The 19,663-nt window shown below is 40.5% G+C and overlaps 1 protein-coding gene across 2 annotated transcripts; it reads right to left on the bottom strand.

Moving 5' to 3' along the window:
- Positions 1-678: 678 nt before the first annotated feature.
- Positions 679-19,590, bottom strand: SEC62 (SEC62 homolog, preprotein translocation factor). Of its 2 annotated transcripts, none has more exons than XM_061374809.1 (8): positions 19,464-19,590; positions 11,150-11,258; positions 10,651-10,756; positions 8,466-8,670; positions 6,937-7,029; positions 4,291-4,351; positions 3,297-3,416; positions 679-2,709 (listed from the first exon to the last, which is right to left on the bottom strand). In XM_061374809.1, exons 1-8 carry the CDS (start codon positions 19,497-19,499, stop codon positions 2,240-2,242), a joined length of 1,200 nt encoding a protein of 399 aa, XP_061230793.1. In that variant the 5' UTR covers positions 19,500-19,590; the 3' UTR covers positions 679-2,239. The 2 variants fall into 2 exon arrangements, with proteins under 2 accessions (XP_061230793.1, XP_061230794.1); XM_061374810.1 differs by lacking the exon at positions 19,464-19,590 and adding an exon at positions 14,650-14,672.
- Positions 19,591-19,663: the final 73 nt, after the last annotated feature.

Raw genomic sequence — 19,663 nt, forward strand, 5'->3', positions numbered from 1 at the left:
CTGGCATATCACACACATCAACTTAGGAAGCAGCTGGCAACATTACTGAAGTATTTATTAGTCAACCATTTCAACCTTATTTCTTCAACAAGGCCCTTAAGATTTTACTTCACTTTTAGGAGGAAATGTACTTGAAATGATTGAAATCCCCTATTTCTTCAAAGATCAGCAGTGGCTGTGGAGCCTGCTGTGAGCCACTGCTGGACACTGCCAGCGCATGTGTTCTGCCATGCTCAGTGTATGGAGCACTCCCCCAGTGCCAGTCTCTAAATGGCCTCTGGAAGACACCTATGCGCAAGGCTAGCCACCCTCGGTTGTGCTCCCATCAGCATCAGCAGGAACTGAACACGATGAACATTCAGCACGAAGTTTTGTAACTCTGCACCTGCCTGCTGAAAAGCAAGTTACCAAACAAGCCATAGCACCCGCTCTTCAGGCCAGAGGTACCAGCACCCAGAGAGCAAAACAGGCCCAAGGTTCTTGCACAGGAAGAGGCAGCTCTGCTGTCAGCAGCAGCCATGAAGGCGTGACATGCAAGCACAAAGAAAATGAGTCCTCACCTGAGCAAAGCATCAGCAGTGTCTCAGGCCAGCTGCTGGAATGGCTTCATCACCAAGAGATGTACCAAAGTCAGGCGCTTCCTTAGCTATTGTAATCAGTGACACCACACAAGTATCTAGGAGTCAATCCATTAAGGTAATGGGTCCTTTAATTTTTTGCTGTATTAATAAAAAAGTGATCCGATTTATCTGTTTCCTCACGGAGTAAATATTTAAGAAGCAAATACGCCACATCCATGAATTATCAATGCACCCATTATGATGTTTATATTTGCATAATCTGAAAAAATTAGTATCTTCATCCAAAACGCCGATGCTGGAAGGAAGAGGAATGAATTTAGGACAGGAAAAACAGTTCTCCAAGTCAGTCATTAAAATGCCAGGCTTACCCTCATCTTCTCTTGAGTGGCTCCAGGAGGCAATCGAATCTATACTCACTCTTGGAGTCATCTGGAGGAGTGATGCCAAGTCTTCGCTTTCTCAGTGCTTAGTTAACCTGAACATACATCCTCCAAACATCCAGCAGAAAGGGACGCACAAGAGAAACCATACAAACTACTCTAAAATATTTATAAACAAATTATTAATGGTCACTTTGTATTAGCTTTGAGTTACCTGTGTTTCTGAACAGCGGAATACTCTGCTGCCTCTTCAGTTTTAAAAGTATTCCAGTTCCAGAATAGAGAAAGTTTAACATTAAGGCATACATACAGCTATGTTGTTTGCTTTCATTTAATAAAGATCAATTTACTCAAATACATGGAATGTTGGCACAAAACTAAAGCTTTTGTGGAACAGCTACCAATCATACACAAATAGTCTGTGAGGTCCTCGTGACTTGCATTTCTCTGATAGATACACCACAAAATGGCTTTAATAATACAAACTGAATGCTGGATCAAATCTCTAAATAATAAGTAGCAGTTAAAGTAAATGGTTTGCTTTATTTGTAAATTATGTACAGAATACATTTATTTAAATTTTAATTATGATGGAGCAGGAGAAGGAAAACAGCCAGGATTTCCAAACCTGGAGACTTCCTTCACCTGCTGGAGATGACATCTTTCTGTGAACCAGATGTACAAAACCAGTTTGGATTTCCTCGGTTGCTGGCACGCAGTCTGGAGGAAAAGAGCACTGCAGCTGAATTCAGCACTACCAGCTTCTACATTTTCAGCCAGATACTTCTGCTAAAACTAGTTTTCTCAGGAAAGTTTTCACAATCTTTTGAAAACAAAATCAAGAAGGATATCAAGAAAGCTGTAGGCTAAGATGGGCTTTACCTAACTAGAGATCAAATAATTAGGAATAATTGAAGATTTGGTCATTCCACTATCACCTGTTTTACAAAACCAAGTTTGAGAAGCTAAACTAATCGACCAGTTATGCAAGTACCAGAAAACTGTTCTTCAGTATGTCTGAGGACAATCTGGGCAATCTATCAATCAATAGAAAACTTGTCAGATTGATAAAACTTCTGTAAATGGGTATTAATGATTAACATAGTACCAAATAATCAAGTTAATGGTTAAAAAAAATGAAGGAACTAGATATAAAACTGTTTGGTAACATGTATATTTCAGCAAACAAAGACGCTACTGTATGGTCTATGTTTTGGTGATCAGCCAACAAAGAAAATCCAACCATTTGCACATACTTAGTCCCCAAACCACAGTGAGTTATGATTTTTCATGTGAAGGCCTACTTTTGGTCTCTTCCTCCTCTTCCTCCTCTTCACAATCTCCCTCATCTGTTTGCTGTTCCAGTTCCTCTTTTGTGATCATTTCAAAGTCGTTTCCATTTCCACTACTGTGCTGGGACCTGTCATCTTCACGCCTGTCACTGTCAGTGTCTGAGTGCCGCTCTCCTCCAGAGCCGTCTGTTCCCGAGTTCCTCGGTCCTTCTGTTTTCCCATCATCTTCTTCCTTCTTCTCGCTATCTGATTTCTCCTCACTGTCGTATTTTTGCTGCTTTTTGGATTCTGATTTTTCCTCTTTCTTTAAGTCTGCTTTTGGTCCTTTGTATTCATGTGTGTACACAGGCCTGAAGGAGTCGATGAAGCCCACATCTGCTGTAAGGTTTGGCAGGAACCAGAAGTGATGCCTTCCTCCAGTGATCAGCCAGATGATCAGGAAAAGGATGCAGCGAGCTGCGTATTAAAAAAAAAACCAGAAATGCTGGGGTTTATTATAAAGACACACAATGCACACCTGTGGTGTAAGAAATGTGCACTACAGGCTGATGCCCACCCCAAGCCAGGGACAGGGGTGACCTTAGGAGGAAATCTCTTGTTCTGCAACAGCACTGTGGCATCAATTGTTCTTACCGTGTCTCCCCCACCCCATTAATTATGAACCTTCTCTATGATTTAGGTTTTAATCCCCTCTGTTACAGAGATACAAGCTGAAGAAAGCTTTAAAATCCTGGTTACATCATTTCCACCACTGAATATGTTCTTATGCACAGCTCTTGGGTTTGTTTTGCCCCCCCCCCCTTTTTTTTTCTTTTTTAAAGGAAGCAGTACACAGATCTCCACTCTACAGGAAACACAACCAAGTGACAAGCTTGCTTTCTGTCTTTCTGTGGCACAACTCTGACACCCAGTGGCCAAGAGGGAAATCCGTAACAAGGAATCGGTCTGACTGTTCGGACCACGTCCAAGAGGTTAGGCTCCGTCTCCCTTGTCTCTGACCTTTCAAACTTCACCTGGTGACAGTGAGGATGACCAACACTTACCAACGGCAAGAAGAAGAATACTGGCGACGAAACAGCCTGCGCCTACACTGAGGTAATAAACACCAACACGCATTTCTGCTGGCCAGAGGGGGAACAGCGTTGCAGCTATAACAGCAATCACTAAGAAAAGCATGAGAAGGACAATTATTTTTTCATGGTATGGGTACAAAGGTATTAGGCTTACTATTTATTCAAGGTATTAGCTTAGCATTGTATGAGGTACTGACAATAGCTGAAAACTTGTCTAGACTCACTGGTTTTTGTACTGGGTAGAGACGTTGCATTCAGCAACTCCGAGTCACTCTGCTTAGCCAACAGAGCAAAAGGAGACCCTCTGAGGAGTGGGCACAAGTAAAAAGGGAAGCAGGGAGCTGCCTATAACCGGTGCAACAGGAAAGGGACACAGGGAGCTGGGTTGAAGTTGTGTTGGCCCCACTTTGACCCTTGTGGGTCAAAGCCCACGAGGGATGACGTGAGTTCTCGGGAGGGGTGGTTGTTCCACACAGAGAAAGCTGGCAGGAAGAAGTCAGAGGGCTAGACCAGTAGGACACTGATCTGTTAGCTTACGGTCATCAGTGAGCTTAACATCAGCAGTTAACATCAATACTAATTTAGATTAAAAAAGAACAAAAACAAAACCAAACCAGGTGATACAAGTTTTAGGATCAGAAAGGTATCACTCATAGCTTAAACTCATCCCTTTAATATTTTTCATATTTTTATATAATCCGCATTGCCTATTGGATCACTTACTTGTTAACTTAAAGCAATGGAAATAACCAGCTTGCACATCTATGCTAAAGCATGTTTCAGCTTTTACTTTTCAACATGTGCAGCTCTTCAAAATTCAGGTAATAGAATCAATATCACATCATGCTGAGACTGAAGAGCAAAACTTTATCTGGGAAAAGGCAAACTTCACCAAGGACAGACAGGCCTGGAATACTCTGCCTACATTTATGACATCCTCACCAAAACCTCTGCTCTTACTTACCAAGTACAAGTCCCATGGCAAAAGTTTTAAAGTGAACGGGGTCATAGATCCACACATACACCTACAACAGAAATAATCTCGTTTATACTTGGAAAACAAGCTCTGATAAATTATTTCATTTGTTGCTTCATCCAAACACTTACTGCCATGCTGTCTACTTGATGCTGAACAGAGGCCCTGCAAGTCAGTACTGTGTCAGAGCAGAGGAGCAGGGCAGGGGCCCCTGTATCCTAGGAAGGGTTATACTTTGACCAGGACTTGAAACAGGTTTCTACCAGCAGAAGTGCAAAAGGAGACAGACAGCCAAGGGGCTACATGCCTATGTGCCCACAGCACTGCCTGAGCTGTGGTGGTTATTAAAATGAGCCTTGTGGCAGGAGGCCGAAGGCAGTGCAAGCTGCAGCTCGGCAGAGTGCTGGCCCTGCTGGAGGGGAAGAAGGAAGGGAAGGAGTTTCTATACTGTGTAAGTGGAAAGTTCAGCCTGGATCTCTCAAAGAATTACTTCATGAAAGAAGTTGTACCTGTTTAACTTACAGGTGACAAAATCCTGGGGAAAACAATCAGACAGGAAAACTGACGGGGAAATGAAAAATTCAGACATATCACTGAAGCAAGGTTTGGTTTTATCTTTATTCATTAATGTTGTTCAGTATGAAGTAAAAAAAACACTTTTGTGCAAACAGAATAGAATCATAGAATGGTTTGGGTTGAAAGGGACCTTAAAAGATCATGTAGTTCCAACCCCCTGCCATAGCAGGGTTTCATGAGAGCAGAGTAGAAGGGCAGAATCACCCCCCTCAATCTGATGGCCATACCCCTAGCTTTGAAGAGATTTCCTTAACAGGGGAAAAAAACCAGACTGAACGTATGGAACAAAGCAACCAGCTGAAATGCTCAGTTCAGCTGAAGTCCCATTTGATGGTCTCAGATAAGCATAACTGTACCTGCTGTTCCACAGTGCACTGTTATCTACATGTCTACAGTTGCAACACGGTACAAAATGTTTCTGCTAGAACTGTGGACCTGTCTGAATCAGATTTGCTCACCCTTGTTAAAAACCAACACCAAGTTCTAGCTAAAGTGCAGGATTTTCTGAACTAGGAAAACAGGAAATTTTTTTTTCCTATCAAACAATTTGAATCTCAGCTATGAATTATGAAGAGAAGCTGCTAATTACTAGAAACCAGCAACCCCCACAGCAATGTGTTAGTATGAACTAGCAGGAGGACACCTTAGAGGCAATAATACAGTTTTTCAGAGTGACACAACATGTATCTAATATTCGACTTCTCACAGGGTGTGAGAGTTGAGTATATGCAAGTGCAGCTGTGCTTCCAGTCAGCTGTTCCGTGAGCCCAAACAAACTGCAGCTCATGACTGGTGACCGGCAGTAAGGCAGTGTGTAATAATATTCAGTGTTCGTAAGTGCAAAATAAGGAAGAAAAGGTAAAAACCAGCTCAATGTACATAAACAAGGATTGGCTCGAAATTAGCTCCTACTTTAAAAAAAAACTCTTTAGAGTTGCAGTTCTTCAACAGTGTCAGGTCATTAATAAAAAAGTAAATTATGTTAAGACAAGGAGTAAATACCATTGTATTGCAAATGCAGTGCTGCGCCCTCACTTTGAATGCCACTCACCATCACAGTTACTCCATGTAAAAGACAACAGTGAGGATCAGAGGGAGGTGTGATTCGGTATGCAGTGGGATGACATAGAACAAGGCTGGCAGTAAAAGAACTGACTGAGAAGAGCAAAATAAAGATACATAGAGGAAATACATTTTCAGCACAAAGTGTTTATTTAGAGTTCACTGCTGTGTATGTTTTATAACCATTGTATGCAAGAATCTTCAGGGAAATTCCAGGACAGTGGCATACAGCATTAACACACAGTGTGATTTTGCTGAAGTAAAGGCTTCCCGCTTATACCAAACATTAAAAACACACAAATTACTCTCTGCATTACAGAGCTGTTAAAGAATTACGTTCTTTGTCTTCCAGGAAAGCAAAGTATGCAGAAGCATTTAAGATCTGAGTTTCAGCAGTAAAGCCAGGATGAGAACCAAGGAATGCCCATCTGCCCAGATCAGAGTCAGGCAGCCTCTGGGTGGCAAGAATGTTTTTATTTCCCCACCTGTGACTGAACATCATGTTTCAAAAGGTCTGTGTCTTGTTTAGAAATATTTCAGAAGGATAACACGCACAGGATAACGTGTGTTGGAAGGGACCTGAAGAGGCCCTCCAGCCCAGCCTGCTGTTCAGAGTAGGGTCCACCGCAAGGCCTGCCCAGCTTACTCAGGGTTTTACTGGGTCCGCTCTGGAAAGCTGCTGAGCATACAGGCTGTAGAACTGCTCTGTGCAGCCTGCTCCAGCACCCCATTAGACCCTGAGGATAAACACTGCACCTCATGGCCACCAACACAGAAACTACTAGTAATACGGTTTGTGATTTTTTTAAGCTACTGGTTATCTCCCTCTGACCTCCTTGCAAATATCTAAAAACCTGTGTTTCAAGATCAGCCACCATATTGCCATTAATTTTTCTTTCTACGTGCCAAGAAAGTTTGCAGAAATCCAGTAAACTAACCTGTTAGTGGACAACAGTACATTGACACTGAAAGTGAGGAAGTACCCATAAATCCTACCTCATTGCCATCCAAGAAAACTTGGTCTTCATGCGGCTCAAGTTTAAATTTCCTTTTAGTTTCCTTTTTCTTGGGTGTTCCTGGAGTCTCATCCTGAAAACAAGCACAAAATTGAAGTTAAATTGTAAGGAAAGAGAAATCTTAGTCTTAGTGTCTAAGAACTAGACTATGACTTCAGGATTATATTATGCCGTCAAATGCATAGCAAAGCTCCCCAGATAGTTAACAGGAAATCTGCACAAAGATCAGTAACAGCGAACACCACTTCAACCCTAACTTTATTAGAATTAGTTGTTCTGTATTTACCACAAGGGCATCCTTTCAGAATTGGCTTCTGCCTGGTTTATCTCCTTAATCTCTTTCTGGATCTTGTGCTTCCTCCTCCCTGTCTCCCGTTCCTTCTTTTTGCTTATTTTCTTTGCTTAAAATTAACTTTCTAATTTATGACCTGTGGTGGTGTTCAAGTTACTACTCATTTGTCTTATATAATCCACTAAAATATCAGCTCCATAAATAATGACTGGGTTAAAAATGAACATGACACTTACTAACATAACTCTCCAGATGACAGGCAACTGCTGGGGTTCATAGCTTGCAGCAGCATCATTTTAAAGTACCTCAAGAGTTAAGATAAGCTTATACTGGCTTCTGTGTTTAGACTGACAGTGAGATTGTTTTGTTTGTAATTCTTTCATTAGCCACCTGACTTTCTTCTGAGGTCCAGACCTTTGTACGTGTTGACTATAGCTGTTGTTAAATATGCCCTTATTTCAATGGGGAGTGTCTGAATGGGAATCACTTTCAAGCACTATCCTACTTTCACTGGATTCACACCACTGTATATAGAAGAAAAAAAAACCACATCCATCTCTCAAGTTTTTCCTGCAGACTCCTAATATTTTAATTTAGGAATTCTGTTAATAAAATAAATCAGGAATGAAAACATGAAAAACCACATGAAAATGTAATAAAGATAGTCTGAACTTTAAAGGAAATAAATCAGAAGTCTGTGAAAACTAGGTGTTATACAGGTTAGTAATGGAGCTGTCCCACACAAACCTAGCCCCCGAGCACAGAGCTATTTATAAGCATCATGTATCAAACATTACATTCCAAACATTCTTATTGCCAAACACCGCAAACTTGGTTTTGTTTCAGGTGTGCAGCTGCACTGCTCTCAGATGTCCAGTCTAACACCTGTGTGTCATCCTGTGCTAACGCAGAAAGCATCACTGCCTGCTGCAGCTAAGAGTAGATTGTTATTATCTCAGCCCACACTGGAAGATGATGAGGTAAACAAGGCATAGCTGAAGCCTCTTTTTTCATAAAGATCAAAATCAGAGCAGGCCTAAAGTAAAAACCAAACAAATCACAAACCCAGTGTATTTTAGAGATGAAAACAGGCAGAAAAAAAAAAAAAAGGTATGTCACATTTTAGAACAATCAACTATATTTTAAGCCCATGTAATCTCACCAGTTACTATATTCCCTGTCACAGGTGTCTCTCTCCTCTGACAGACAGTACTTACCTTCTTACACTCCTCTTTTTCACCATCCTTCTTCTTTTCTTTCTCCTTCTTATTTTTGTCATCTTTGACACTTTCCTTCTTGCTCTTTTTCTCCTCTTCTTTCCCAGTCTCAGCCCTTCCTTTTTCCTTTTCTTTCTTTGTATCCTTGTCAGGTTTCATTTTCATCACTTTTAATGCTCGATGAAAGAACTGTTTTTTCAAAAGTCTTAAAAACATTAAATGATACACTTAAGTATGGCTGTGTGATAATGATGTTTTCTCAACTGTTATCAGATACCATTCCAGAGCATCTACTATAATCATGATTAGCATGACTGAAAGACAGAGATCATCATCATCTGCTCTATTTAGAACTAAATACACAAAATCTAACTATCCTGGGTCTCACCTCTTCTCAAAACTGGGTAAACCTCCTACTTTTCTGTGGCAGCATTTTGCATAGATATGAATGAATCTGCAAGATGCAAGACTGTGAAACCCACCAGGTCAATTTAATTATCTTTCCCACTAATGCAACTTCATCCAATATTTATGTTCAGGTTCATGTCAGTGTATTTCACAGCACAAGTAAGAAAGTGAACATATGGCTTATCGAGTTCCTCAGCAAGTGGTGCATGATGAATAAAATAATCCTGATAAAACTGTGGTACATGTGCAAGCATTCCATTCACACCAGGAACAAATACACCTTAGAGCATGTATACATACGGCCAGCAGGCTCCAGGAAATAACAGTATTTGGGATTCTCAACCTTAACCTTGTCACCAGCAAGTAACATCGTTGAAAGAATCATAGCCAAATTCAGAATAGGAAGAGCCATACGGAATACTGCTCTTTGCACTGAGAGGAAGCAGTGGGGTGTGAAACCCAAAGACACATTCACACCAAAAATCCTCATCTGGAGCAACAAATCAACTTGATTTTTTCTTTGCTTTCTTTCATCTCTTGCTGCAAACCAAATCTTTATGCCATACTGCTGGTTAAACTGAGGAACTCGCTGAAGATAGAGAAGTCATTCTATCAATTACACTTACATGCATGCTGACTCTCAGGCAGAGTTGTTTCAGGTGTGTAAAAAGCCCTTCCTTCAGACAACTGTTGACATGGATTCTCTTTCTAGCAACAGAAAGATCACTTGTTTGGCAGAAACTACTTTTCTTTGCAGCTGGAAGTTTAGGGGCTCAGGTACTGAGCAGCCCACAGGACAGGTCTTGCCTGCAGGACAGCTCTTTCAGGTATGGGAGCTACCTCTGCCTCTGATGGAATTGTAAAAAGATGGGACTGTACAAGACCTACTGTTCCGAGCACACAGCCATAGTACCAGCACGGCAAACAGCCCGGTCCTGAAGCAGGACAGACCTTGCCATAACTACTGAAGTTCAGATTGCTTGCTGATTCCCAACTTGCTAACCCTCTATAGATCTGCTGAAAAGAGCATTGTTTCTGTAGCTTATTTGTGAGCAAAACCCATCAAAAGATAATTTACTGAACCAGGAGACCTTATGTACTTGAATAGTGTTATGAACTTGTAACTTGTTTCAAACATGCAACTGACTGATGCAACTGACACAGGATGAAGGAGCAGGATCTGCTATTTGTTCTTTTGTTTAATACAACAGGTAAAACAAGCAATAGCCATGATAAGAGTTAAGGTACTTGTTTTCAAGATGTGTAAGAGCCTAAGCAGCCTTTTACTCTGAAGGGATTATCTCTGTATTAAGATACTTCTCCATTCCTTCCAAAAGGCAAAGGAAGTAGACTGTGCTAATTTAAAACTCTGAAAACACTTCAGCGAGTACACTGAAAGGACATCTGACCATCTGAGAAGCATAAACTAAACCTCAGGGTCCAGCTTCTACCATGATGGCAGACCAGCTCCACATCAGAGATTTGAGAGCTCTGATCCTACTAACTTAAAAAAACTATGAAATTTAGGAAAATTATTTTTTTCATCTTGCCTCAGACATATAATGAAAGCGTGCGAGAGTTTCAAGAACAAAGATGAAGAAACAACATTGTTTCCACCTTCACACGGTAATAAAACTGCAATTATCATTTTTACAAACAACCTCATGTTTGAGAATGCACAAAGTCTAAGTGCAACTGGTCCCTAAACAGCTAAGACAACTTAACAGCTTGACAACCATACTCATTAATAAACTTAATTAATGAGACTACGCCATACCTGTTGCAGTAATCAACTACAGATTCTCGGGTTGTAAATAAAGCCTCTTCCCCTTTCTTTGCCTTTGCCCATTTAGAATCCAGGAGGCAATCCACAGCTTTTGAAGCTAAAGGGGAAAACAGAATCAAAAATGCATTAAAATTAACAATATTCATTTTAACATTTAGTCTATATTCCTTGAACCACACCAACCAGTGAGTTGTGGTGATGTTCCACATCCTCTCACTCTTTAAGGTACAACTAGCCACTATTCTAAAATACAGTACTCTCGAAAACTATGCATCTTTAAATCACAGAGTGGAAAGTTTATTCTGTTTACTTCAGGCTGTTAAGATTAATTTTATGGCTATCTAATGCCTAGATAACTTTTGAAAACCAAATTGTAAGAGCAGTACTTATCAGATAAAGCACTAATAATAAAAACAAAACACACACCCCCCTCCAAGTACAAGTACAAAGTTAGAAGAAACTTCCATTCCCTGGTTAAAAGTAACCCTACCAATAAAATAATCAACTCGGTGGCCCATCATGTTGGTGGATTTTGTTGGACAGTTGAAACGTAAGTATTTAGCAACAGCCTTCTCCTCTTTGAATGGCTCACCGACCTCCTACAATGGTAAAAGTCCAAAATTAATAAAGTTTTAAACACATGGGAAAAAAAACACTCATTTGGGCTCAAAAATCAAATATTGCAAAGTCCTCATTGTTTTATGACAATATATAAATAATAAATAAAATGTAAAAGATGTGAAAATAGGTCATTTCCCCCAAGAACTTCCTGTCTACACGGAGCAAAAATGCAGGAATTCTTAAGTTAGGCGATCTGAAGGCAACACCTAGGAACTCTTTTAACAGCTCTGTAAAAAGAGAAAAACCAGAGATGAGCTAAGAGGTAAGCACTGGGCACATGGAAAGCTGTTTAAGGCATACAAGCTCGGATGAAAATAGTTGTGAAGCTGAGAACAAAGGAAAACAATAGAGGGAGGCATGGGAATGTATGAAATGACAGCAATGTAGGCATATTGACAGAATACAAAGCAGCTTGAATTTCAGGTGAATGAGGAGAAAATCATGGTGAAAAGGAGCTGAAATATTTGGCTAAAAAATTTCAGTATCACTGCATGACCACAAAATGACTTGAACTTCAGAGCACCATCAAGGAGATTCTGCCAACCTAGAGATGATGAAGCAGCAGGATGAAGTACACAAACATCAAAACAGGCATTTTAAGAAAAGGGAGCCATTAGTGTGCACACATTCATCACCTCTGCACATTTACCAACTTGCAGAGAGGTAGCAGAATTCATTAATGTGTAAGACAGAAGGATGAAGACAGACATCTTCAGTTATGTAAAATTAAGACCTGTTATCTGTAAGCAGGAAAGGAATGTTCCTGCTTCATAAAATCGTATCTGAAACAAGTGTTTCACATATTGCACCGAGTCATGCAGACTTCCTCTCTGTAAGAATTATCTGAAGCAGTAAGGCTGAATTTTCCAAATCCCCCACTACTTGCAGATCAGTAACAGGGAGACACCAGGACATCTTCTCAGACTGGCAGTACCTTTTCTGTACCTATTCTTCTTGTGCTGGCCAAAGAAATAGATTATAGAAGCCACAAAACAGATTGGTGATTTACAGGAATACATGGAATGCAAAGTTTCTATTTAAAGACAACAATGTTTTTAAAGGTCAATAAACATATACAACCTTCACCACCACCTTTTAAGATGTTAATGGCAATAGCACAGGAAGCATGGTAAGTGAAAATGTAAGGTTAAATAGATGTTGTTACACCAGAATAAAAACTTTGCTGGTGAGAGTTGTTAATTTTCAACAGTTTGCATAGCAAACTTTCAAAATGAACTGGTTAATAAATTATCCTTCTAGAGGAGATTGTTGCTTTTCCTATCTGAGGACAATTTTAAAGAGGGTAATATAGACATAAGATATCCAAAAGACTCCACAGTTTGTTAATTCTGAGATTACTGAGTATTTTTTTAAAGTTTAAATTCTTTATCTCTATACAGAAATATGCTCTCACACTCACCAGTTTGTTTCAAAAACACATGCCCAAATTAAGTCAGATGATTTTAATAATCCTCATAGGGATTACATTAACTCCTTCATGTTCCATCCCTTTTTAATTTTTAAGAATCTGTATGAAACATTACATAACTCATAGAAAACTATTCACTAGCTGACTGCATGTATGCTTATAATATATATATTGTTGGTCTGATGTCCCCTTCCATGGAATCGTACATCGCTAATGATGCTACCAAGTTTGGTACCAAACCAGATGTGGTCTAATAGCAACAAAAGGAGTTAAAATGGATTAAATCCAGCAAATGATGCTAAGGTACAGTGAAGACTGATGACTACACACAGCAGTTCATTTTCTAAATAATGCTTTTTCTGGTATTTCCTACCAGGAAATTAAAATTGGAACAACAATGCACAGGGCAAAATGTTGTTCTTCACAACACAGCCAGTAAAACAGTCAGAGAAGCTACAGATACTCACATCAATGTTAATTCCTCTGCTAGGCTTTTTTTTTCCTTCTTCTTCCTAAAATATTTATGATTCTGCCCGGTCATGTGCTGTACTACACAGGCAGAGGCTGGCACCAGGATTTTTTCACTTTGGTTGCTCCTTACTATGCATTGCTTTGTCTTTTTCTGTGGACTACTTTTACAACATTTCAAACAAAAATTCTGCCCTGTGAGAAAGACTGCCACAGTTGCATTGAGCTTGTTCTGAGGAAGTTTTCTCTGTAATTTAATCCTCATTTTTCATCCTGTTTTCATCCCTTTAATTTGCAGAGCCATGTTTTTGTTAAAATATTACAACAGACAACTGACAGAAATGAAAACTACATTTTATCATAAAATGAAATCAACACAAGCACTGAAAACTTTAATATCCTGAACACAACTTTTTCAAGATGTAGCTCAACTGATCTTTATGTTTGGTTGTAAAACTAGCCAAAAGCCATACACTTTAAGTCTCCCTACACATTTTGAAAAGCATTATATAAATAAATCAAGGGGTAATTCTCAACAAGCTATAAAGCTTTACAACAGATCACATGGCCTTAAAAAGCATATGAAAACTTCCTGGTATTTAAAGTTTGCTTTTATAGGAAAACTAGAAAGATTCAAGAGACATCTCAGGTAATATATTTCTGGAATGTTGTAAAATGCCTTCTCTGTCAAAACTCTGTTTTCCAGTAATAAAAAATAGGCTAGTGTCAAGCTTCCAAATACTTCTCCTCCAGATTTTTAGACCCTTGCATCTACTTTAATTTTGTATATTGAAAAATGCACGTTGTCACTAGAGAGCATGTAAAATTTGGAGATTTATGATCCCCGATAATTTACAAACTCTGGGAGAATGCGATTAAAAATAAAATCAAACCAAATTTCTTATTTATGTAGACAGAAGAACTCCATCTACAGGCAGGCAGAGAAAGCAGGGCTCAGCCTACCTACTTACTATGAATGCACTGGTATTTTCAAATTTTCAAGAAAATTCTCAAGCATTCCTATCAAAATTCTGTCCTATACGAGTTCATAAAATGACCCTGAGATTTTCAAGCCCAGGGACCTTTCAGATGCACCGAAGTGAAAGGAAAATGTGAATCAAACTGATTTTTTACTATTATCTCCCAAATCATAGAATCATAGATAGTTAGGGTTGGAAATGACCTTAAGATCATCAAGTTCCAACCCCCCTGCCATGGGCAGGGACACCTCGATAGTATAGCACAGTGCATTCAGAACTTCCTTTAATACACTCATGTAGTTCCCAATGAATTCAAGCTGGGACTGCAGCAGCAAAGCCGCCTGTATATGTTAAAAATAAAAACATCTGAACTGCACTATTAAAACTAGTGTGCCTGTGAGCTGTCTTCTCCCTTTCATCTCTACCTTAATGACTTACTCAGGTTCTCTTGCTCCTGGAATCACACAGTGGATGTCAAAAGGCCAGAGATACCTGTGGTTCAAAATTTCACTCTTCCCCACACACACCCCCCTGCCCCTGCATCACAGTTGCAGGGAGACAGGTTTGACCCAAGCTAGGATAATTTCCTTCCACAGCACTGTAATGGAAACAGGGTTTCTGGAAAATCAGAAGAGAGTAAATGACGACTACTACTAACAAGACAAGTTATATCATGTGCAGACAAATGCACTACAAGGATTTATACTCCTCTGTTTTAAAGAGGTCATCAAAATCAATAAAATTAGTATCTAGTTTGTTTTGCTGCTCTTACATCTTAGAACTCTGATTTTTCAGAACATCCCTCACAGATGACTTCTGAGGCCCAACAGTTTACAGCTTTCAGATAAGAAGAAATTTAAGCACATTCGTCACGCACAGCCTGTTTTTCAAGCTGAGAAGCTACATCAAAAATGACACTATGTCAATCCATGTTCCATTCCTCACACCTCTTCATGTATTATAAGGACACTACAACTGCATTAGCGTATCTCCTCTGAAGATGGTCTGAACACATCAAAGCTTGGGCTGAATTACAGGATTATTTTTTTCTTTTCCCTGTTGACTCTCAGGACTTTAGCGTAGAGGATGTTCTGTGGCAGGGGAGTAAGTACTCAGCCTTTCTGATGAAATATTTATATTTTGCCTAAAAGAAATCAAGGTGCAATAGGGCAGAGAAAAAGCTCACAAATCAGCATGACTCGACAGATCACTGGGTGGGAGTGAAAAGAAACTCCATGCGTTAGGGTCTTAGGACTCCATCTGTATTTTCTTCAGTGATTAACACAGTCTGACTTCTGCATTGATGACCAGTACATAGATCGCCCCAGGTGTCTTAAAGAAACAGTGGCAGAACCATGAAGAGAAACCAGTTCTTCTGGATTACTATGGCTGTGTGCTAGCCACAAGCCATTAATTTTCTTTACAGAAAAAAATTAACAGATTTTTTTTTGTCCTATACATATCCTATAAAATAGAAGTATTTGTTTTCCTCATTCTTTCCAGCAATCACTATTTTTTCTGAGCTTACACACATAAAAGGAGCTATGTACAGTATTTTCAAGCCAAAACATGCCAGCTTCCATCCCCTTCTAACCCTAGGCCAGTTGTTTTGACTTTTTCCACCTCCCAAAATGTAACTCGGATTTTTGAAAACCAGTGATTCTTGTTTTAATGACAAGCGGGTCTGCTACTTTTTATTCCTATTTTTCTGCATTTTTCCACCCGAAATTTTTGTTTCTTCCTCCTTATCACCCAATACCATCCACTTTCAAAGAAGTTATTTAGCCATTCTCCTCTGTTATCATCCCACTCAGCTTTACTAGAATGCACGAGAAAATAAAGACAAATGGGCAAGGTGGATTTAACTCTGCATTACTAAACAACCACTGCATTGCCATTTCTGAAGATCCCTTCCATAGGCATTCCCACAAAAAATGTAGCATAGGAAGCAGCAACGCAGCTGTTTCATCTTCCTTCCCGCAGAGACCAAACCACGACAGAACAGGCTACAACAGTCAATGCTATTTAGTAGATGTCCCTCATCAGGAGACTCAAAGCTTTAATCCAGTGATTCAAGTGAAGAGGAAAAAAGAAGTCAACAAGGAAAGCATGTGCTGCTAATTGGATGCATGCGGCATTGATGCCACCTCAGCCATCAATCTGCAGCTCAGCCATCAATTTGCAGTGAGACACTGACCTAAGAACTACCTTAGAACTGTTTTCTCTATTCAGAAGAGCAGTTTTTACACACATTAACATTTCTAGAGTAGAGGACACATCACTAAGGTGCTGTTCAAGTGCTATTACCTGCAACGCAAAGATAAACAAAACTTCACCCGGGCAGAACAGAACTGCGCACAATGGAATCCAGCCAATGTAATTAAAGCTTAATGCCTACTTAACAGTCAAACTGCGGCCCTGCCAACCAAGTGCCACATGTTGCCCAGCTGAACGCTTCTCAGAGGAAGCAACTCTGAAGATTTTTTGCTTGAGTATTTTGGGATACACATGAAATTGGGTTTTTTTCCCCCAAGAAATGAAACAGCTTTGATCAGGTTGCTGGAGTAACAAGCATTCAAAAACAGCTCCCATCTTTTGAGATGTATCTGTCTAAAGAAAAAATATTAAACTAGCCACTAGACAACATATGTTGTTTTTCTTTTAATAATCCCTTTGTATACAGCAAGCATTTTTTATTTGAGAAATTTGAATAATGTTGGAGCCCACTGGCTTGAGCAAGCTGCAGTCTACAGACCAGTTTCTTCTCACCATTGCATGTCTGAAGTAATCTCCATGTCAGTTACAGTTAAATTACCATCACTGTCAGAATGACACTTTGAAAACTTTACCTCTAAAATGTCTCTATACAAACTTTTGAAGTTGCAATTTCTGCAACTTCTGTAACTTTCAGCTTGTGGCCAGGCAAAGAGTCTAAGCTATGTAATACAAATTGGGCAATGTGTCTTTCTATGAAAATGCAATCTATAAACCAAATCCTTCCTGTTACTGCTTCCGATGGAGAACACAGAAAGTAGGCTTGACACAACTTTGAACTATTTTACTGAGACTTTTTTTCATGTCTCCTCTCACATGCAGCCAGCTGATCTAACTACATCATTCCAATCCTGATGGCAGACATAAAATCCTATAAAAGTTATTCATAACCCAGGTTCTATACAGATAGTAAGTATTTGGTATCAAACTCCATTACATCAGTCTCTTCCACAGCTAAACATACCATCTCCTCCTAAGAACCTTTCGTCAAATGCAGCTGTACTTAATTACAATTCAGATGTCAGACTTGCATACAGTATGATAAACATCTCTTTACTAAGGGTACACACCACCCTAAAATAAATGCATGCTTCCAAAGCACTTGCAACAACTACAAATCACACATTCCATTTTAAAACAATAAACCTGCAGCATTATCCTGAAACACGGTAACACAGTAACTATGCCGATAAAGTTTAAAAAACTTTGAAAAAAAACCAAAAAAACCAAAAAACCAATCAAAACCAACTACCAAGAAAAAGACATTTTATTCACTGCCCAATTAAGAATACCACTTGGGCATTCAACAGTCTTTGTTCACTGTTCTGTCTTCCCACTGTTGCTTACACACACAGAGAAGCTACTAAGATGCAATACACATTTATCTGCCCAGTTATATCTCAAATTCAGGCCACAATCTTAAACCGTATGTTCTAACACCAGACATCAATTTAATTACTAATAATCTGGGAAATACTTTTACTGCTAACAGTCAGGAAATTAAGTACATGCTTAAGTGCCTGCAAGACCACTGCCTTGTGTATTTTACAAAACATTAAATTAATTTGTGTTTGATGGATGCTTTATTGAGCTAGTTTTGTCCTTGGTAAGGGACAGTCTATGGTGAGTATGAAAAGATAGTAATTCTGTAACGTTTTATGGTAATTCATTGAATATTTGTGATTGATAAGGCTTGCTTAACCAGATTTTGATTAATTACCCTTTGCATTCCCCCTCCCTCGGCTCCCGTAGTTTGAATTAAAGGGGAAAAAAGAAACTATGATGTATAGGCACATCTCTGCTTTCTCAGGGGAAAGTGGGGTGGGAAGGGAAAAGATGAGAAAGGAGAGAGAGCAACCAAGCAGAAACATGACATATGAAGTGTACATTGTTGAATGGCTTTATGATTTCTCTTGTTAATACTATCTCCACTCAGCAGTAGAGTAATAAATCCCAAACACACACTATTTAGGCTTAGTGTTAATAATACATAATGGTAACAGCCATTATAGTACCTGATGTTATAACTGTCCAAAACATGCATAATAAACTTTGTAAAACTCACTGTTAAAATTAATATACTAAGAAGTCCAAACTTCCAGGTAAGTGAAAATAACTAAGATGTCTTCATCTTGCCCTTAAGTGACACCACATAATTATCACTACATTTTAACATGATCTCATGATTTAAGTCTATTTTTACAAGCTGTTGTTTGTTTTCTAAAAACAAATCTGTTTTCCTCACCAAATCATTTCCTGGCTGGGCACGTTTGTTTTTAAGATGCTTATACCATCTGCCCCATGCCTTTTTTCTTACGATCGCTGGGACAGATGATGGGTCAGCTCTCGGCTAAGGTGGCTGCTCGCCTATTCTGAGTGTTGTTATATCACATCAAGCTACTGTCCAACACTGGTAACGGGTGAGATCCTAAGTATAACAGGACCATTAAATACAGGCAACAGTTCGACATCTCACCCGCTGGTCTTCGAAGAAGACAATGCACTTTTGAGGGCGCAGACCCTCTGAGGGCAGGCCCGCACCTAAGGGTGAGGGCGGGGCGAGCTCCCTGCCGTGCCGGCCGCTCCACAGCCTCCAGCTGCGGCGGGGGAGCAGTGCTTCCAGCACCCCCAAACCGCTCCTACAGGCACTCCTCCGCCCCGCAGGGCCCCCAGCTTCCCTCAGTATTTACGAGGATTTATGAATTTGCTAGAAAATTCTGAGGAAAACCTGTCTCCCGCTGCCAGCCCGGGCTTCTACCGAGCTCTAGTGCGGCGCTCCGGGCGCCAGCGGTATTCCGGTATACCTCGGCGGCTAGCGAGACGATGGTGCTTCCCCCACCGCCCGCCGCCACCACCTCACAACGGCACGACGTCGTGGCGGGGAGGCCGTGGAAAAGGGAGAGAAGCCCCCCTGAGGTGCGGCCGGGCCGCCCGGCGCAGCCCAGCCGGGCCTCCCTGAGGACGGAGAGAGGGAGCTGCCACCCAAGGAGGAGGCAAGGGTAAGGCAAGCTGGTAGGGAGAGGGCCAGCTACCTGAATCCGCTTCCTGTGCCTCCGCCGCTCCGCCATGTTGTCCCCGTCTGCTCCGCCGGTGACGTGAGGGAGCGCGGGGGGAGGGGGGGGTTGGTTCAGCGGCCTCGCGAGAGGCGGCGGGAGCCTGCGGAGGGGCGGGAAGGTCGAGGGACCTCGGCTCCTCAGCGGGTGGGTTGGCTGGGGGTTTCTATTGCTATAGT

Source organism: Neopsephotus bourkii, unplaced genomic scaffold, assembly GCF_033783945.1.
Source record: "Neopsephotus bourkii isolate Nb327-2 ecotype Australia unplaced genomic scaffold, CSIRO-AGI_Nbou_v1 NB_1654, whole genome shotgun sequence".
Lineage (NCBI taxonomy): Eukaryota > Metazoa > Chordata > Aves > Psittaciformes > Psittacidae > Neopsephotus > Neopsephotus bourkii.

What these genes read in the sequence shown, in the direction of transcription:
- SEC62 (XM_061374809.1), bottom strand. Translation starts at nt 19,499, where the DNA reads ATGGCGGAGCGGCGGAGGCACAGGAAGCGGATTCAG. An exon ending in GTAGTTGATTACTGCAACAG is followed by an intron (nt 8,671 to 10,650) that starts GTATGGCGTAGT and finishes AATGTTTTTAAG; the next exon opens with ACTTTTGAAAAAACAGTTCT. An exon ending in TATTCTTCTTCTTGCCGTTG is followed by an intron (nt 2,710 to 3,296) that starts GTAAGTGTTGGT and finishes TTTAATACGCAG; the next exon opens with CTCGCTGCATCCTTTTCCTG.